This window comes from Oncorhynchus gorbuscha, linkage group LG15 (genome assembly GCF_021184085.1).
Source record: "Oncorhynchus gorbuscha isolate QuinsamMale2020 ecotype Even-year linkage group LG15, OgorEven_v1.0, whole genome shotgun sequence".
Lineage (NCBI taxonomy): Eukaryota > Metazoa > Chordata > Actinopteri > Salmoniformes > Salmonidae > Oncorhynchus > Oncorhynchus gorbuscha.
This window is the reverse complement of record NC_060187.1, coordinates 23,724,393-23,745,287: the sequence shown is the minus strand read 5'-3', so window position 1 is coordinate 23,745,287 and position 20,895 is coordinate 23,724,393. Positions and strand designations below refer to the sequence as shown.

The window sequence follows — 20,895 nt, the reverse complement described above, 5'->3', positions numbered from 1 at the left end:
AAATGGTATGTTGGAATCAACGTCATTGTTTCAACGTCATGCTATCGACTTAAATAAAGAGGTATATTGAAATAAAATGTGAAGCTACCATCCAACAAGTCCTGCCTGAACATTGACTCCTACTGTTATATAAAGGGTAATGCAATTCAGTGAGAACAAGATACCTAACACTATGTACTCTGCTTAGCTTCAGAAACAAGATGTGTTCGATTCAGCTGAGCTATTATGTCAAGACAGTTACACATTGATTCCATACTAATTTGTGTAGACAACCTAGGCCCAAATAACTAAATAACTCCTCTAACTTTTCTCACACAAGCTGATTGTGAAAGTAAATTTGGAGTGAGGTAGGGTTTACGTAGGCTACATTAACATCTGATTTGCCCAAAGGACACCATCATTTCAACTTGAAGCTAGGTATTCTATCATTCGTCCAAGGTTGATTGCATCTTTGGAAGTTTAGAAGTAGTTACCATTAACCCTATAACCCTACAAAATATTAACCCTACAAAATATTTAAGTGCCTTTGAAGGTGCCAGGAGCACCAGTTTGTGTCAAGAACTGCAACACTTCTGCGTTTTTCACACTCAACAGTTTCCTGTGTGTATCAAGAATGGTCCACCACCCAAAGAACATCCAGCCAACTTGACACAACTGTGGGATGCATTGGAATCAACATGGGCCCAGCATCCATGTGGAACGTTTTCGACACCTTTTTGAGTCCACCCCCGACAAATTGAGGCTGTTCTGAGGGTAAATGGGGGAGTGCAAGTCAATATTAGGAAGGTGTTCCTAATGTTTGGTATACTCAGTGCATATTGAATATATGATGACATTTTTAAAAATACATTTCTATTACATTTTCAACACAATTTCAATGTATACATAGCTTTTATGATTATGTAGACATTTCATTGGTGTAACAACCTGTTAATCAGGTTAAGTGAATGTATTTAGGTTGAAGTTTTACCCTAATTTCAATGTTTACAACACTGGTTGAAGTTAGATGAAAACACTACTGGTTTGTGACTTCTTTCAAATCCAAAGTATTTTCCACGTTGAGTCCACGTCACAATACGTTGACGAATTACATTGAAACAACGTTGATTCAACCAGTGTGCGGCAGTAGGTAGCTTCAATCCACTGCTTCTGTATGCTTATTTGACAACGTTAGCAAATAAGCAAAGGTTCCTAGTTAAACTAATGAAGCAGTGGTTTGAAGCAAGTCCATTCCCATGAAACACTTCAGAGGTAAGATTGCATTGCAATATTGCATATGATGGGCTACTCAGTTTACACTCTACACAAATCCAGTAACCCAACATTCAAACTTGTTTAGAATATTTCAGTAAATAAAATCTAATATTGATATTTGAGATCTTTGCTTGATTAACATAAAATTAGAACATATCGTAATTACAGTTAGCCTACTGTTTAAGTCAGAACAAGCCAAATAGTAAATAATCAGCATAAACGTTGGAGAGAAAGCAGATATTGTGTCCATACATACAATAAGGACAGTTCTAGCAATGCATATAATTTGTGATATGAATGATTGACCCTGTATTCTGATTGTGACTCCTATGGCTACAGTTAAAGGGTATATTCTCATTGATGAGAATTAAAGGGATAATTCGTGATTTTATCTACTTCCCCAGAGCTTGTGGATACCATTTGTATGTAGTATGAAGGAAGTTGCTAACTTACGCTAGAGCAATTGCTACAGTACATAGCGTTAACGCAATGGCTGGAAGTCTATGGGTAGATACCCATAGAATACAGGCATTGATAGAAGATACCCATAGACTTCCAGCCATTGCGCTAATGGTAGTTAGCATTGAATTGCGAAACTACCTCTAACTTCCTTCATACTGGTTACAAAAGGTATCCAAGATTTCATCTGACTCTGGGGAAATAGATAAGGGGCCATTTGCCAAAATATCCCTTTAAGGATCATCTCGAGAGATTCTTGAGAGGTATCGATTCTTGAGACATAACTGTAATGTAAACGTGCTTATTTCTCACGTCTCGAATGCTACCTCCGGAGCTCGCACATGACACTCGCCCGACAGTTTCCTCCCTCTGAGCAGGGCAGTGTAAACAGAATTGTCTCGCTGAGCCCAACATTAAAAATACTAATAGCAGAACAATGTTTTTGAAACAGCTGAAATGTAAAGACATTTTCATTATATTTGAGACTTGTTTGATTGAGCTTTCACCTGAATTTGCAGTAACAGCCGGTTACGTTCTGAAATTGTCACCGTCGCTTTAAGGGAAGCTCAACTGCGTTTTCCTGCTTTGGCTGCTCAGTCACAATCCAGTCAAGAAGCTGATCAACTCACCAGGAAAAACGTTTTCATTCGCAATTTTGCATTTACCTCATATAATGACTTCCATGATACTGATAAGATGAAGCCTGGTTTGTTTTAAGGTAACGTTAATGTGCTGAAACTACTTTTATTTTCGAATGAGAGGGGGAATTGTTCATGTTTGATATGCTAACATGCTATCTGTGTCATTGTCTTTCAAGCTACATTTAATGCGTGTACGAACATAAATAAACCCCTTAATTGTCTATATACTTGTGAATCGTTGCATTATTCAAGTGTAACTAATATGTTTTAGAGGAAAAGTTGTTTGCATTGTCGAACAGTACGCAAGGTTACAAGGTCAGTGATAACTGTGATACTGATTTTTACGGTAAAATTGGAGCTGCAGAGCCAGAAAGTGTATATACAGTACCAGTCAAAGGTTTGGACATACCTACTCATTCAAATGTTTAATTTGTTTGTTTTTTAAAATACTATTTTCTACATTGTAGAATAATAGTGAAGACGTCAAAATGATGAAATACCACATATGGAATCAAAATATAATATTTGAGATTCTTCAAAGTAGCCACCCTTTGCCTTGATGTCAGCTTTGCAGGTTCATGGCATTCGCTCAACCAGCTTCATGATGTAGTCACGTGGAATGCGTTTCAATTAACAGGTGTGCCTTATTTAAAGTACATTTGTGGAATATCTTTCCTTCTTAATGTGTTTGAGCCAATCAGTTGTGTTGTGACAAGTTAGGGGTGGTATACAGAAAAATGCCCTATTTGGTAAAAGACCAAGTCCATATTATGGCAAGAACAGCTCAAATAAGCAAAGAGAAATGACAGTCCATTGTTACTTTAAGACATGGTCAGTCAATGTGGAAAATTAAGAGCTTCAAAGGTTTTTTTCAAATGCAGTTGTAAAACCCATCAAGCGCTATGCTGAAACTGGCTCTCATGAGGACTGCCACAGGAAAGGAAGACCCAGAGGTACCTCTGCTGCAGAGGATAAGTTCATTAGAGTTAACTGCACCTGAGATAGCAGCCCAAATAAATGATTCACAGAGTTCAAGTAACAGTCACATCTCAACACTCACTGTTCAGACTGCGTGAATCAGGCCTTAATGGTTGAATTGCTGCACAGAAACCACTACTAAAGGACACCAATAATAAGAAGACTTGCTTGGGCTGAGAAACATGAGCAGTGGACATTAGACCGGTGGAAATCTGGCCTTTGGTCTGATGAGTCCAAATTTGAGATTTTTGGTTCCAACCACTGTGTCGTGAGACGCAAAGTAGGTGAACGGATGATCTCCATACGGGTGCAAACTACCCACCCTCCAGGACACCTATGTCACAGGAAGGTCAAAAAGATAATCAAGGACATCAACCACCCAAGCCACTGCCTGTTCACCCCGCTATCATCCAGAAGGCAAGGTCAGTACAGGTGTTTCAAAGCTGGGACAGAGACTGAAAAACAGCTTTTATCTCAAGGCCATCAGACTTAAACAGCTATCACTAGAGCATTAGAGGCTGCTGCCTATAGGCATAGACTGGATCACTGGCCACTTTAAGGAATGGAACACCAGTCACTTTAATAATGTTTACATATCTGGAATTACTCATCTCATATGTACAGTTGAAGTCACTCCACAAATGTCTTGTTAACAAACTATAGTTTTGGCAAGTCGGTTAGGACATCTACTTTGTGCATGACACAAGTAATTTTTCCAACAATTGTTGACAGATATTTCCACTTATAATTCACTGTATCACAATTCCAGTGGGTCAGAAGTTTACATACACTAAGTTGACTGTGCCTTTAAACATCTTGGAAAATTCCCGAAAATGATGTCATGGCTTTAGAAGCTTCTGATAAGCTAATTGACATAATTTGAGTCAATTGGAGGTGTACATGTGGATGTATTTCAAGGCCTACCTTCAAATTCAGTGCCTCATTGATTGACATCATGTGAAAAAAAAAAAACAGCTAAGACCTAAACATTTTTTTGTCGACCTCCACAAGTCTTGTTCATCTTTGGGAGCAATTTACAAACAACTGAAGCTACCACGTTCATCTGTACAAACAATAGTACGCAAGCATAAACACCATGGGACCACGCATCCATCATACCACTCAGGAAGAAGAAGCGTTCTGTCTCCTAGAGATGAACGTACTTTGGTGCAATAAGTGCAAATCAATCCCAGAACAACAGCAAAGAACCTTGTGAAGATGCTGGAGGAAACAGGTACAAGATTATCTATATCCACAGTAAAACAAGTCCTATATCGACATAACCTAAAAGGCTGCTCAGCAAGGAAGAAGCCACTGCTCCAAAACTGCCATACAAAAAGCCAGACTACGGTTTGCAACTGCACATGGGGACAAAGATGGTACTTTTTGGAGAAATGTTCTCTGGTCTAATGAAACACAAATAGAACTGTTTGGCCATAATAACTATCGTTATGTTTGGAGCAAAAAGGGGGAGGCTTGCAAGCCAAAGAACACCAACCCAACCATGACGCACGGGGGTTACAGCATAATGTTGTGGGGGTGCTTTGCTACAGGAGGGACTGGTGCACTTCACAAAATAGATGGCATCATGAGGAGGGGAAATTATGTGGATATATTGAAGCAACATCTGACATCAGTCAGAAAGTTAAAGCTTGGTTGCAAATGGGTGTTCCAAATGGACAATGACCCCAAGCATACTTCCTAAGTTGTGGCAAAATGGCATAAGGACAACAAAGTCAAGGTATTGGAGTGGCCATCATGAAGCCCTGACCTCAATCCTATCTTAATTCATTCCTACTTAGAAAATGTGTGGGCAGGACTTAAAAAGCGTGTGTGAGGAAGGAGGCCTACAAACCTGACTCAGTTACACCAGCTCTGTCAGGAGGAATGGGCCAAAATTCACCCAACTTATTGTGGGAAGCTTGACCCAAGTTAAACCAAGTTAAACCATTTAAAGGAAATGCTACCAAATACTAATTGACTGTATGTAAACTTCTGAACCACTGGGAATGTGATGAAAGAAATAAAAGCTGAAATAAATCACTCTCTACTATTATTCTGATATTTCACATTCTTAAAATAAGATGTATGTAAACGTGTACGTAAACATCCTACTAAGGTGTATGTAAACTTCCGACTTCAACCTGGAGTGATTGAAAAACAAGTTTTTATGACTCCAACCTTAGTGTATGTAAACTTCCAACTTCAACTGTATGTACTGTTTTCTATACTATTCTACGGTATCTCATTCAAACAAGTAATGTTTACATATCTTGCATTACTCATCTCATGTATATACTTTTTTCAATACTATTCTACTGTATCTTAGTCCATTCCACTCTGACATCGCTAGTCCATATGTATATACCATAATTTCCGGACTATAAACCACTACTTTATTCCCACGCTTTGAACCTCGCGGTTTATACAATGACGCGGCTAATTTATGGATTTTTCCCGTTTTCACAAGATTCATGCCGCCAAAAAACTGAGCACCGTCACATAATGTGACGTAAATCGAGTGCGCTCAAACTTCCCATCATTCTGATTACGGTAGTAATTTTGTCACCCTCATCATGGCAAAGACACGGAGAAATGCATATGAGGCAGCTTTCAAGTTGAAGGCGATCGATCTGGCTGTTGGAAAAGGAAATAGAGCTGTTGTACGGGAGCTTGGCCTTAATGAGTCGATGATAAGACATTGGAAACAGCAGCGAGAGGAACTGACTCAGTGCAAAAAGACAACAGCTTTCAGAGGGAAGAAAAGCAGATGGCCGCATGTGAAGAGCATCTTATGGTCAAGTCTGCCAGTGGGTCCTGACAGTGTGGAGCATTGTCAAAAAATCCACTATCATCAACGGGTTTCGAAAGGCTGGACTGCTGCGTGTTGAAGGGGCAGCATGAGCTCAGCGGGGTATTTGCCTCCGGATGAAAGTGACAAGAGCGACAATGAAAACGATCCAACATCGGATGAAGCAATTCTGAGGCTATTCAACTCCGACACCGAAGGAGATGGCTTCAGTGGTTTCAGTGTACAGGAGGAGGAAGATAGTGACCAATGCCTTTCTTGGTAGGTCACTGTTTAATTTGTTACAAGCCGAGTTTCGTTTAAAGGCTGTGTAAAGTTAATTTGTTTCAATGTACTGGTAGGTACCTGCGGCTTATAGACATGTACGGCTTATTTATGTACAAAATACATATTTTTTAATAATTCAGTGGGTGCGGTTTATATTCAGGTGCGCTTAATAGTCCAGCAATTACGGTAGTCTTAATTCATTCCTACTTAGATTTGTGTGTATTGGGTATATGTTGTGTAATTTGTTAGATATTACTTGTTAGATAATCCTGCACTGTTGGAGCTAGAAGCACAAGCATTTCGCTTGTATGTGCCTAATAAAATTTGATTTGAGTGGTTCCCACTGTGAAGCATGGAGGAGGTTTGATGGTGTGGGGGTGCTTTGCTGGTCACACTGTCAGTGATTAATTTAGAATTCAAGGCACACTTAACCAGCATGGCTACCACAGCATTCTGCAGCGATACGCCATCCCATCTGGTTTGCGCTTAGTGGGACTATCATTTGTTTTTCAACAGGACAATGACCCAACACACGTCCAGGCTGTGTAATGGCTATTTGACCAAGAAGGAGAGTGGCGGAGTGCTGCATCATATGACCTGGCCTCCACAATCACCCGACCTAAACCCAATTGAGATGGTTTAGGATAAGTTGGACCGCAGATTGAAGGAAAATCAGCCAACGAGTGCTCAGCATATGTGGGAACTCCTTCAAGACTGTTGGAAAATAATTCCTGGTGAAAATGGTCGAGAGCATGCCAAGAGTGTGTAAGCTGTCATCAAGGCAAAGGGTGGCTACTTTGAAGAATCTCAAATATAAAATATATTTTGATTTGTTTAACACTTTTTTGGTTACTATGTGATTCCATTTGTGTTATTTCATAGTTTTGATGTCTTCACTATTATTCTATAATGTAGAAAAGAGTACAAATAAAGAAAAACCCTTGAAGGAGTAGGTGTGTCCAAACTTTTGACTGGTACTGTACATATTGTGTAAATTTAAATCTTATCACGCTGTCTCCTTAAATGTTTGTCAATGAGAAAAAGCCTCAAAGTAATGGGCAAAGCATTTACTATTATCAGAATGTTGAGGTGTGAGTGGTCTCTTTTGGTTTATTTTTATTTAACTAGGCAAGTCAGTTAAGAACACATTCTTATTTACAATGACTGACTAGGAATATTGGGTTAACTGCCTTGTTCAGGGGCAGAACGACAGATTTTTACCTTGTCAGCTCAGGGATTCAATCTAGCAACCTTTCGGTTACTGGCCCAACGGTCCAACCACTAGGCTACCTGCCACCCCATTGGTATTGGGTTCAAAGTTCTGACTGACTGCTAAACAGTGTAAAGAAGGAAACAAGAAGACACATTTAACATGCGTCCATGTTGCAATATGGCAAGATTATCTGTAAGTAAAACTTAACTTAAATGTAGAAGAGGTAACTGCACTGCATACATTAGGTTAAAAAAATTGAGATACAAGGTTCTGAACTGACAACTGTTCTAGCTTCAGCGAATGTTGTTGGCCTTTTTGCATCTCAAGTAGAGTTCTCTGTAACTGTATATTCCGTAACTTTTCTGTATGTCTAAGTAACAAGATTTATCATCTACAGTATAGTATAGATACCAGTCTTAAAAAATAGAGAGAAGGGCTAGTAGGTCCATGTGCATATTTAGAATATTTGTATTTATCTCTATATATTTCTATGTATCTATCCATATTTACATGTGCAGGATAAAGATCTAAAGTGAAAATGTTGTAAACAACCCTTTAGCTCAGGAAGCCACTGGAAGAAGCTCCGGAGGGGGCGTGGCCGTGTGCTGCTCCAGGCTGGGGTGCTCATTGGATGAGGGATATGCATAATGCAAGGGGTGCTCATCATGTGGCTCAGGGTGCTCGTGGGTTTCGGGGTGTTCCAAGCAGGGGTGCCCATGGTGCTCCAGTGGCTCGTGGGCTGTGGGGTGCAATTTGGACATTGGGTGCTCCAGACAGGGGTGCTGCTGGGGGGGGAAGGAGGATATCTCTTTGTGTAGTCCCAGGACCTCTACCATGCCAGCCCCTGTATGAGGGACACTGGTGTGCATGAGGTGTCTTTGTAAGTGCTTGATCCAATCCTCCTGGATGGACAGAGGACCCTGGAAGACCAGGTCACAGAATCTGCATGGGAGAGAGTGCTAGGTTAGGTTTGGTTAAGGAAGGATAGGCTAGGCTAGGCTAGGTTAGGTTTGGTTTGCAGACATGGATACTATTTAGTAGGGGTGTAACAGTTCACCAAACCCAGGGTTCGGTGCATATTGCGGTTTGGTTTTGGTACAGTGGTAAAATGAAATGGCATTCACATTGTTCAACATTCACAATGTTACTTGCATTGTCTGTTGTGACCGGATTGTTATGTTGGGCCTCTCAAGTTTCCACTCTGATGCTGCATTTGTAACCATGTAGGAAGTGGGAATCTACGAGTTGTGAAGTCATAAACTACCAGTTGAATGCATTCAGAAATGCTGATTGGCTAATGGCCAACAAGCTGTGTCAACCATACACTAAAATTACAGATATCATGCTTGTAAACAAATGATAGAGTTCAAAAACCACATTAATAGATTGCTTTTTATAAATGTTTTGTTGTTGCATATAACTGCTGAAAATGTTGTTATAGAAGCCATTTCCTTAGTAGGTGACATCAGAGGATACCATGTGGGAGAAGTGGGTGCTCAGGATGATAGACGAGTTTCCCACTAGTATATACCAGTTGGAGGGGCGTTAGAGTAATTTTTTTCCCCCAGTCGTATGTGGTAAGTTCCCACTTCCCACTTGGTTCGAACGCACCATGCAACTGCCTCCTTCAGTACCAGATATGCACTTGTGAATCTTATAAAGAGGCTGTGTCTGTAGCACGGTACATCTACCACTCCAGGGTAATGTGATAGGTGGTCAATGCGTGTAATTAATTGTAAACTTAGGCTTTGGTTTGCTTATATAAAGCGGGTACTACATGTTTTCTGAAATGGGTGCAATGCAAGAGGGAAGTTCATAACGTGGTTCGAGCACTTTCACAAGGTGCTGAAACCCTCTATTCTCAACCTCCGAGAATGGGTGCATATGCGCAGCTATAAATCAATGGCTGTAAAAAAAATATAAACATAGCCTACCTATCACTCTTGTAATTTCTTTAGCCCGGTCAGAATCAGCTTTGGTCCGGTCAGAATCAGAATCAGCTTGAATGCAGAGGGGAGACGATGTTGAGTTATTGTTTATTTGCGTTTCCGTCTTGCTCCGGTAAACTGGGGTAATATCGGTGTAAATGTGTCAACATATTTAAGGCTATTCTCGTTGAGTGTGGAAACATACTGTTAACGTTGCATCCACAACTCTCTGTCCATCGCCATTGTAATCTACTGGGAAGCCAAAATGTTCCCAAACTGGAGATTTAAACGATGTTGGAGGATACTCCAATTCTGGTTTATCGACCCAACCACACACCATCGTACATAACTAATTCCTCACAAAAGGACAGTATGAAATGCGCAAATTAAGATTCAAATTTTGATTACAACATGTGCATAGGCTCTAGTTGTTTTAACGGAATAGCCTGAAATGTTTTTTTGATTTACTCAAGAGGCAGAGGCCTATAGGCCTAGTGTTTTTATTGTGTAAATATAGTTTTTTAATGTTTTCATTATGGTTCACAGGGCTGACCGAACCGAGGTCCTGGTAGCGAACGGTTTGGTATGTACAGTTACACCCCTACAACTTAGTATCTGAGAAGGCAACACTATTCATACAATACAATATGTGGTCACAAGCTCGTTAAACATCTCAATCCAGAATCATGGACATTTTAAAATGGAGTTTTGGGGCCTCCCGAGTGGCACAGCAGACTAAGGCACTGCAGTGCTTGAGGCGTCACTACAGATCTGGGTTCGATCCCGGGTTGTGTCGCAGCCGGCTGCGACTGGGAGACCCATGAGGCGTCGCACAATTGGCCCAGCGTCGTCCAGGTGAGGGGAGGGTTTGGCCGGCCGGGATGTCCTTGTCCCTTCACGCTCTAGCGACTCTTGTGGTGGGCCAGGCGCATGCACATTGACACGGTTGCCAGTTGTACGGTGTTTCCTCCGACACATTGGTGCCCCTGGCTTCTGTGCAGGCCAGTCAAGTTGTTCCACACTGATCTCGACAAACCATTTATGTATGGACATCGCTTTCTGCATGGGGCATTGTCATGCTGAAACAATTGCCCAAAATGTTGCCACAAAGTTGGAAGTACAGAATCTTCAAGAATGTCAATGTATACTGTAGTGTTACGATTTCCCTTCACTGGAACCTAGGGTCCTAGCCCAAACCATGAATAACAGCCCCAGACCATTAATCCTCCTTCACCAAACAGGTAGCGTTATCCTGGCCAAACCCAGATTCTTCCTCGGACTGCCAGATGGTGAAGCATGATTCATCTCTCAAGAGTGGCGAGCTTTACACCACACCAGCCGTCGCTTGGCATTGTGCATGGTGATCTTAGGCTTGTGTGCGGCTGCTCGGCCTTGGAAACCGATTTCATGAAGCTCCCAAGCGAAGAGTTATTGTGCTGGCGTTGCTTCCAGAGGCAGTTTGGAATTCAGTAGTGAGTGTTGCAACCGTGGACAGATGATTTGTACGTGCTACGTGCTTCAGCACTTGGGGGGGTCACGTTCTGTGAGCTTGTGTGGCCTACCACTACGCGGCTGAGCCATTGTTGATCCTAGACGTTTCCACTTGACAATAACAGCACTCATTTGACAAACTGACTGACAAACTTACAGAAACTTTCTGACCAAAAGTTATGCAGAAAAATTCATCCATGCTTCTGTCACTTCTAGGTTAGACTACTGCAATGCTCTACTTTCCGGCTACCCGGATAAAGCACTAAATAAACTTCAGTTAGTACTAAACACGGCTGCTAGAATCTTGACTAGAACCCAAAAATGTGATCATATTACTCCAGTGCTAACCTCTCTACACTGGCTTCCTGTTAAGGCAAGGACTGATTTCAAGGTTTTACTGCTAACCTACAAAGCATTACATGGGCTTGCTCCTACCTATCTTTCCAATTTGGTCCTGCCGTACATACCTACACGTCCGTTATGGTCACAAGACGCAGGCCTCCTAACTGTCCCTAGAATTTCTAAGCAAACAGCTGGAGGCAGGGCTTTCTCCTATAGAGCTCCATTTTATGGGGGCTGTGCTTTGGCAAAGTGGGTGGGGTTATATCCTGCCTGTTTGGCCCTGTCCGGGGGTATCGTTGGATGGGGCCACAGTGTCTCCCAACCCCTGCTGTCTCAGCCTCCAGTATTTATGCCTTAGTTTATGTGTCGGGGGGCTCGGGCCTGTTATACCTGGAGTATTTCTCCTGTCTTATCCGGTGTCCTGTGTGAATTTAAGTATGCTCTCTCTAATTCTCTCTCTCTTTCTCGCTTTCTTTCTTTCTTTCCCTCTCTCGGAGGACCTGAGCCCTAGGACCATGCCTCAGGACTACCTGGCCTGATGACTCCTTGCTGTCCCCAGTCCACCTGGCCGTGCTGCTACTCCAGTTTCAACTGTTCTGCCTGCGGCAATGGAACCTGACCTGTTCACCGGACGTGCTACCTGTCCCAGACCTGCTGTTTTCAACTCTCTAGAGACAGCAGGAACGGTCGAGATACTCTGATTGATCGGCTATGAAAAGCCAACTGACATTTACTCCTGAGGTGCTGATCTGTTGCACCCTCGACAACCACTGTGATTATTATTATTTGACCCTGCTGGTCATCTATGAACGTTTGAACATCTTGGCCATGTTCTGTTATAATCTCCACCCGGCAAAGCCAGAAGTGGACTGGCCACCCCTCATAGCCTGGTTCCTCTCTTGGTTTCATCCTATGTTCTGACCTTTCTAGGGAGTTTTTCCTAGCCACCGTGCTTCTACACCTGCATTGCTTGCTGTTTGTGGTTTTAGGTTGGGTTTCTGTACAGCACTTTGAGATATCAGCTGATGTAAGAAGGGCTTTATAAATATATTTGATTTGTTGGAAAGGTGGCATCATATGACAGTGCCACTGAGCTCTCCAGTAAGGCCATTCTACTGCTACTGTTTGTAGATTGCATGGCTGTCAGCAACGGGTGTGGCTGAAATAGCTGAATCCACTCATTTGAAGGGGTGTCCACATACCTTTGGCCATGTAGTGTATATTTTAGAACCAATACATTACCATTTCACAGTATTAAAAGGGTAATCCAGGATATATTTGTGCCTTGTGGCCACAGGATGATATGCACAACAGATCAAGACGCCAACAAAACCGACAAGTGACAGAAGCTTGTTGTGGTCCTACATACCTGCAGGTGAGTCTGTACATCTCCTCAACAGCAGGTGGGAGAGCTGAGAATAGTTTCTTCTTTGGTCCAGCCCTCAACCTACGCTTCTTCTGTATACAGGAATAGGCTGGAAAACACAGACCATCTCAGTACAGGCCAAGTCAGTACAGACCAACTTACTACAGACTTACTCCGTACAACTGATTGACACCAGGACAGAGAGTCACAGGTTGTGTTCCAAATGGCACCCTATTTCCTATATAGTGGACTACTTCTGACCAGAGCCCTACCTACATAATGGACTACTTTTGACCACTACAGTTGAAGTCAGAAGTTTACATACACTTTGCCAAAAACATTTAAACTCAGTTTTTCCACAATTACTGACATTTAATCCTAGCAAAAAGTCCCTGTCTTAGGTCAGTTACGATCACCACTTTATTTTAAGAATGTGAAATGTCAGAATAATAATAGAGAGAATGATTTATTTCAGCTTTTATTTCTTTCATCACATTCCCAGTGGGTCAAAAGTTTACATACACTCAATTAGTAGTTGGTAGCATTGCCTTTAAATTGTTTTTAACTTGGGTCAAATGTTTCAGGAAGCCTTCCACAAGCTTCCCACGTTAAGTTGGGTGAATTTTGGCCCATTCCTCCTGACAGATCTTTCCTCTGGTCTAAAAAAAAAAAAATGCCCCAGGGCAGTGATTGGGGACACTGCCCTGTGTAGGGTGCTGTCTTTCGGATGGGACGTTAAACGGGTGTCCTGACTCTCTGAGGTCATTAAAGATCCCATGGCAGTTATCGTAAGAGTAGGGGTGTTAACCCCGGTGTCCTGGCTAAATTCCCAATCTGGCCCTCAAACCATCATGGTCACCTAATATTCCCCAGTTTACAATTGGCTCATTAATCCCCCTCCTCTCCCCTGTAACTATTCCCCAGGTCGTTGCTGCAAATGAGAACGTGTTCTCAGTCAACTTACCTGGTAAAATAACGGATAAATAAATAAAATAAAAATAAAATAAAACAGATCTGGTGAAACTGAGTCAGGTTTGTAGGCCTCCTTGCTTGCACATGCTTTTACAGTACTGCCCGCACATTTTCTATAGGATTGAGGTCAGGGCTTTGTGATGGCCACTCTAATACCTTGACTTTGTTGTCCTTAAACCATTTTGCCACAACTTAGGAAGTATGCTTGGGGTCATTGTCCATTTGGAACACCCATTTGCGACCAAGCTTTAACGTCCTGACTGATGTCTGAAATTTTGCTTCAATATATTCACATCATTTCCACCTCCTCATGATGCCATCTATTTTGTGAAGTGCACCAGTCCCTCCTGCAGGAAAGCACCCCCACAACATGATGCTGCCACCCCCGTGCGTCATGGTTGGGATGGTGTTACATTTACATTTAAGTCATTTAGCAGACGCTCTTATCCAGAGCGACTTACAAATTGGTGCATTCACCTTATGACATCCAGTGGGACAGTCACTTAACAATAGTGCATCTAAAACTTAGGGGGGTGAGAGGGATTACTTATCCTATCCTAGGTATTCCTTAAAGAGGTGGGGTTTCAGGTGTCTCCGGAAGGTGGTGATTGACTCCGCTGTCCTGGCGTCGTGAGGGAGTTTGTTCCACCATTGGGGGGCCAGGGCAGCGAACAGTTTTGACTGGGCTGAGCGGGAGCTGTACTTCCTCAGTGGTAGGGAGGCGAGCAGGCCAGAGGTGGATGAACGCAGTGCCCTTGTTTGGGTGTAGGGCCTGATCAGAGCCTGGAGGTACTGAGGTGCCGTTCCCCTCACAGCTCCGTAGGCAAGCACCATGGTCTTGTAGCGGATGCGAGCTTCAACTGGAAGCCAGTGGAGAGAACGGAGGAGCGGGGTGACGTGAGAGAACTTGGGAAGGTTGAACACCAGACGGGCTGCGGCGTTCTGGATGAGTTGAAGGGGTTTAATGGCACAGGCAGGGAGCCCAGCCAACAGCGAGTTGCAGTAATCCAGACGGGAGATGACAAGTGCCTGGATTAGGACCTGCGCCGCTTCCTGTGTGAGGCAGGGTCGTACTCTGCGGATGTTGTAGAGCATGAACCTACAGGAACGGGCCACCGCCTTGATGTTGGTTGAGAACGACAGGGTGTTGTCCAGGATCACGCCAAGGTTCTTGGCGCTCTGGGAGGAGGACACAATGGAGTTGTCAACCGTGATGGTGAGATCATGGAACGGGCAGTCCTTCCCCGGGAGGAAGAGCAGCTCCGTCTTGCCGAGGTTCAGCTTGAGGTGGTGATCCGTCATCCACACTGATATGTCTGCCAGACATGCAGAGATGCGATTCGCCACCTGGTCATCAGAAGGGGGAAAGGAGAAGATTAATTGTGTGTCGTCTGCATAGCAATGATAAGAGAGACCATGTGAGGTTATGACAGAGCCAAGTGACTTGGTGTATAGCGAGAATAGGAGAGGGCCAAGAACAGAGCCCTGGGGGACACCAGTGGTGAGAGCGCGTGGTGAGGAGACAGATTCTCGCCACGCCACCTGGTAGGAGCGACCTGTCAGGTAGGACGCAATCCAAGCGTGGGCCGCGCCGGAGATGCCCAACTCGGAGAGGGTGGAGAGGAGGATCTGATGGTTCACAGTATCGAAGGCAGCCGATAGATCTAGAAGGATGAGAGCAGAGGAGAGAGAGTTAGCTTTAGCAGTGCGGAGCGCCTCCGTGATACAGAGGAGAGCAGTCTCAGTTGAATGACTAGTCTTGAAACCTGACTGATTTGGATCAAGAAGGTCATTCAGAGAGAGATAGCGGGAGAGCTGGCCAAGGACGGCACGTTCAAGAGTTTTGGAGAGAAAAGAAAGAAGGGATACTGGTCTGTAATTGTTGACATCGGAGGGATCGAGTGTAGGTTTTTTCAGAAGGGGTGCAACTCTCGCTCTCTTGAAGACGGAAGGGACGTAGCCAGCGGTCAGGGATGAGTTGATGAGCGAGGTGAGGTAAGGGAGAAGGTCTCCGGAAATGGTCTGGAGAAGAGAGGAGGGGATAGGGTCAAGCGGGCAGGTTGTTGGGCGGCCGGCCGTCACAAGACGCGAGATTTCATCTGGAGAGAGAGGGGAGAAAGAGGTCAGAGCACAGGGTAGGGCAGTGTGAGCAGAACCAGCGGTGTCGTTTAACTTAGCAAACGAGGATCGGATGTCGTCGACCTTCTTTTCAAAATGGTTGACGAAGTCATCTGCAGAGAGGGAGGAGGGGGGAGGGGGCGGAGGATTCAGGAGGGAGGAGAAGGTGGCAAAGAGCTTCCTAGGGTTAGAGGCAGATGCTTGGAATTTAGCGTGGTAGAAAGTGGCTTTAGCAGCAGAGACAGAGGAGGAAAATGTAGAGAGGAGGGAGTGAAAGGATGCCAGGTCCGCAGGGAGGCGAGTTTTCCTCCATTTCCGCTCGGCTGCCCGGAGCCCTGTTCTGTGAGCTCGCAATGAGTCATCGAGCCACGGAGCGGGAGGGGAGGACCGAGCCGGCCTGGAGGATAGGGGACATAGAGAGTCAAGGGATGCAGAGAGGGAGGAGAGGAGGGTTGAGGAGGCAGAATCAGGAGATAGGTGGGAGAAGGTTTGAGCGGAGGGAAGAGATTATAGGATGGAAGAGGAGAGAGTAGCGGGGGAGAGAGAGCGAAGGTTGGGACGGCGCGATACCATCCGAGTAGGGGCAGTGTGGGAGGTGTTGGATGAGAGCGAGAGGGAAAAGGATACAAGGCAGTGGTCGGAGACTTGGAGGGGAGTTGCAATGAGGTTAGTGGAAGAACAGCATCTAGTAAAGATGAGGTCGAGCGTATTGCCTGCCTTGTGAGTAGGGGGGGAAGGTGAGAGGGTGAGGTCAAAAGAGGAGAGGAGTGGAAAGGAGGCAGAGAGGAAAGAGTCAAAGGTAGACGTGGGGAGGTTAAAGTCGCCCAGAACTGTGAGAGGTGAGCCGTCCTCAGGAAAGGAGCTTATCAAGGCATCAAGCTCATTGATGAACTCTCCGAGGGAACCTGGAGGGCGATAAATGATAAGGATGTTAAGCTTGAAAGGGCTAGTAACTGTGACAGCATGGAATTCAAAGGAGGCGATAGACAGATGGGTAAGGGGAGAAAGAGAGAATGACCACTTGGGAGAGATGAGGATCCCGGTGCCACCACCCCGCTGACCAGACGCTCTCGGGGTGTGCGAGAACACGTGGGCGGACGAAGAGAGAGCAGTAGGAGTAGCAGTGTTGTCTGTGGTGATCCATGTTTCCGTCAGTGCCAAGAAGTCGAGGGACTGGAGGGAGGCATAGGCTGAGATGAACTCTGACTTGTTGACCGCAGATTGGCAGTTCCAGAGGCTACCGGAGACCTGGAACTCCACGTGGGTCGTGCGCGCTGGGACCACCAGAGTAGGGTGGCCGCGGCCACGCGGTGAGGAGCGTTTGTATGGTCTGTGCAGAGAGGAGAGAACAGGGATAAACAGACACATAGTTGACAGGCTACAGAAGAGGCTACGCTAATGCAAAGGAGATTGGAATGACAAGTGGACTACACGTCTCGAATGTTCAGAAAGTTAAGCTACGTAGCAAGAATCTTATTGACTAAAATGATTAAAATGATACAGTACTGCTGAAGTAGGCCAGCTAGCAGTGGGTGCGTTGTTGACACTACACTAATCAAGTCGTTCCGTTGAGTGTAATAGTTTCTGCAGTGTTGCTATTCGGGGGCTAGCTGGCTAGCTAGCAGTGTTGTTTACGTTACGTTGCGTTAAAAGAACGACAATAGCTGGCTAGCGAACCTAGAAAATCGCTCTAGACTACACAATTATCTTTGATACAAAGACGGCTATGTAGCTAGCTAAGTAGCTAGCTACGATCAAACAAATCAAACCGTTGTACTGTAATGAAATGAAGTGAAAATGTGATACTACCTGTGAATGCGACCGGGTAGTTGAGTTCTATACAGAAGACGTTGGCTAGCGTTGGCTAGCTAGCAGAGTCACCTACGTTAAGGACGACAAATAGCTGGCTGCAAGCCTCCCCCTTTTTCCTCCTAACATAACAATGGTCATTATGGCCAAACAGTTCTATTTTTGTTTCATTAGACCAGAGGACATTTTTCCAAAAAGTACCATATTTTTCCCCATGTGTAGTTGCAAACCGTAGTCTGGCTTTTTTATGGCGGTTTTGGAGCAGTGTCTTCTTTCTTACTGAGTGGCCTTTCAGGTTATGTCGATATAGGACTTGTTTTACTGTGGATATAGATACTTTTGTACCTGTTTCCTCCAACATCTTCACAAGGTCCTTTGCTGGATTGATTTGCACTTTTCACACCAAAGTACGTTCATCTCTAGGAGACAGAACCTCCTTCCTGAGTGGTATGACGGCTGCGTGGTCCCATGGTGTTTATACTTGCGTACTATTGTTTGTACAGATGAACGTGGTACCTTCAGGTATTTGGAAATTGCTCCCAAGGATGAACCAGACTTGTTGTTGTTTTTCGGAGGACTGATTTTTATTTTTATTTTCCCATGATGTAAAACAAAGAGGCACTGAGTTTGAAGGTAGGCCTTGAAATACATCCACAGGTACACCTCCAATTGACTCAAATTATGTCAATTAGCCTATCAGAAGCTTCTAAAGCCATGAAATCATTTTCTGGAATTGTTCAAGCTCGTTAAAGGCACAATCAACTTAGTGTATGTAAACTTCTGAGCCACTGGAATTGTGATGCAGTGAATTATAAGTGAAACAATTGTTGGAAACATTACTTAGGTCATGCACCAAGTAGATGTTAACATACTATAGTTTTGGCAAGTCTGTTAGGACAAGAAATTTGTGGAGTGGTTGAAAAACAAGTTTTAATGACGCCATCCTAAGTGTATGTAAACTTACGACTTCAACTGCATATAGTGGACTACCTCTGACCAGAGCCCTACCTACATAATGGACTACTTTTTACAAGAACACTACCTATATAGTGGACTACTTCTGACCAGAGCCCTACCTACATAATGGACTACTTTTTACCAGAACACTACCTATATAGTGGACTACTTCTGACCAGAGCCCTACCTACATAATGGACTACTTTTTACAAGAACACTACCTATGTATTGGACTACTTCTGACCAGAGCCCTACCTACATAATGGACTACTTTTGACCAGAGCACTACCTATATAGTGGACTACTTCTGACCAGAGCCCTAACTACATAATGGACTACTTTTGACCAGAACACTACCTAAAATAGTGGACTAATTTTGACCAGAGCACTATGGGGCTCTGGTCAAAAGTAGTCCACTATATAGAAAATAGGGCGCCATTTGGGACGCGATGTTGTGTACATTTTCTACAAGGAACATTCAATACTGTAATTTCAGAAATGTGCCTTTATTTTCTTGATTTTTCTGACCAGGCTCAGAGAACTTACTTGTTCCTTCCATCATGGCGATCGTCTTCCTGCGTGCGTAAGCGCGAAGATGATTGGACAAGCTAACAGCACTGGGGAAGGTTGTGTTACAGTGAATGCACATCTTCTTATTAGATTCATTTCTCTCTGGAAAAGTGAGACATGTGAAAGGGAAAGAGACATTTCAAAAGAAAGCAAAGCACACACAAGTTCAGTTCAAAATGTAAAATATGTTCAAAACACTCCTTAACAACACTTTTCTTGCAAGAGAATGCCTTTGAAATAGTGTCAAGAGTATAGCATTTTATTCAAATGCCACTAAGCCTCCGGATTACCTCGCTCCATTCGTTTTTTACTTCATTAACAGTTATCTTCCATTAGAGACATTTTGTTTGTTCAACTTCTACACACATTACATCTAAATAAATTGTTTGGTTTCAGGGTCTTTGATGAGCGTCTTTGACAAATATAATCTGGAGGTGAGTTGAGGTGACTCTAAGGAAAAATCTGAAGAAATATGGCTAAAAGTGACTACAGAGCACATAGAGATGAACATGAAGTAAACTGCTATTCCCTGAGTGCCATCACCTCTTCCTCCATCTGTTTTCATATTGGAAAGATCTGTTTTGCACTCTGCAGTTGGAGCTGTATTGTTGAGAGTAATGTTTATCACAATCTAAGAACTCCAGGGTGCCTATTTTCACCTGGGTTTAGAATTTGATTTAGGCTATGATAAGAAATTCATACTGTGCTGATTGTGTCAATATTGCACATGAATTACAATAGTTTGGCATGTCACTACAGGCTACATCTAGAGCATGTTAAATCATAAAAGCGTTTGATTAGGAAAGGTCTCTCAGTACACCCTTTAGAGCAGATTTGATTGGATGACAAGCCCACACCAAGTTTCTATGCAGGCTGTCCTGAAGCTACTGGCAGTGGTGTGAAAATTATAGAGACAGCTTCCCATTCATTTCACACCTAATAGGGGGGAAAACATCTGCTACGGAGGTGTTTTTTAACCATGACAAGCCACTAAAGGTTATTTAAATTACCTGCAAATCGTTTGCAACAATTGCATGTGCAAAATGAATCTCTTCTTGATTAATTAACTAATGCCCATAAAAAAGCTTAAGTATATATTATACAGTATTCTCCCCAGTGTATGTGTTAAATCTCCATTTAACATAACACTGATTACACCAAAATGGTGTAAAAGCCTTAGGTGATTAAATCTGAATGTCAGAGTCAGTCTATTCTCCCTTTTAAGGTTTCAGCTTTCAGCTATAATGTAAAATGTTACTATGACATTCAACAATGTCAGCCACAGAACGGCTAATCATTAGAATTGAGATGGACATCTAAAAAAATCTATATATATTTTTGTATTTTCTGTTGTTGTATTTTACCTCCCTTTCCCTCTCAATTTCAATTACGATCTAGTCTCATTGCTGCAACTCCCCAACAGGCTTGGGAGACACGAAGGTCGAGTTATGCGTCCTCCGAAACATGACCACCCAACCGCGCTCCTTAACACCCGCCCGGTTAACTCAGAAGCCAGCTACACCAATGTGTTGGAGGAAACACCGCTCAACTGACGACCGAAGTCAGCCTGCAGGTGCCCGGCCCGCCACAAGGAGTTGATAGAGTGCAATAAGCCAACTACAGAGCCGGCCCCCCCGGCCAAACCCTCCACTAGCCCGGATGACGCTGGGCCAATTGTGCTGCGCACTATGGGACTCCCGGTTATAGCCAGTTGTGACACA

At 43.6% G+C, this 20,895-nt stretch overlaps 1 protein-coding gene across 4 annotated transcripts in view; it reads right to left on the bottom strand.

Moving 5' to 3' along the window:
- Positions 1-7,366: 7,366 nt before the first annotated feature.
- Positions 7,367-20,895, bottom strand: part of LOC123997431 (zinc finger protein 644-like) — a 37,334-nt gene continuing 23,805 nt past the window's right edge. For 3 of the 4 annotated variants that reach the window (XM_046301643.1, XM_046301644.1, XM_046301645.1), the window contains 3 exons: positions 19,151-19,276; positions 12,752-12,857; positions 7,367-8,563 (listed from right to left, as the gene is read on the bottom strand). In XM_046301643.1, coding sequence (XP_046157599.1) covers positions 8,182-8,563; positions 12,752-12,857; positions 19,151-19,276 — 614 coding nt within the window. In that variant the 3' untranslated portion in view covers positions 7,367-8,181. Of the gene's footprint in view, positions 8,564-9,555; positions 9,622-12,751; positions 12,858-19,150; positions 19,277-20,895 lie in introns of all 4 variants that reach the window. The other variant, XR_006832112.1, reaches the window with a different exon arrangement.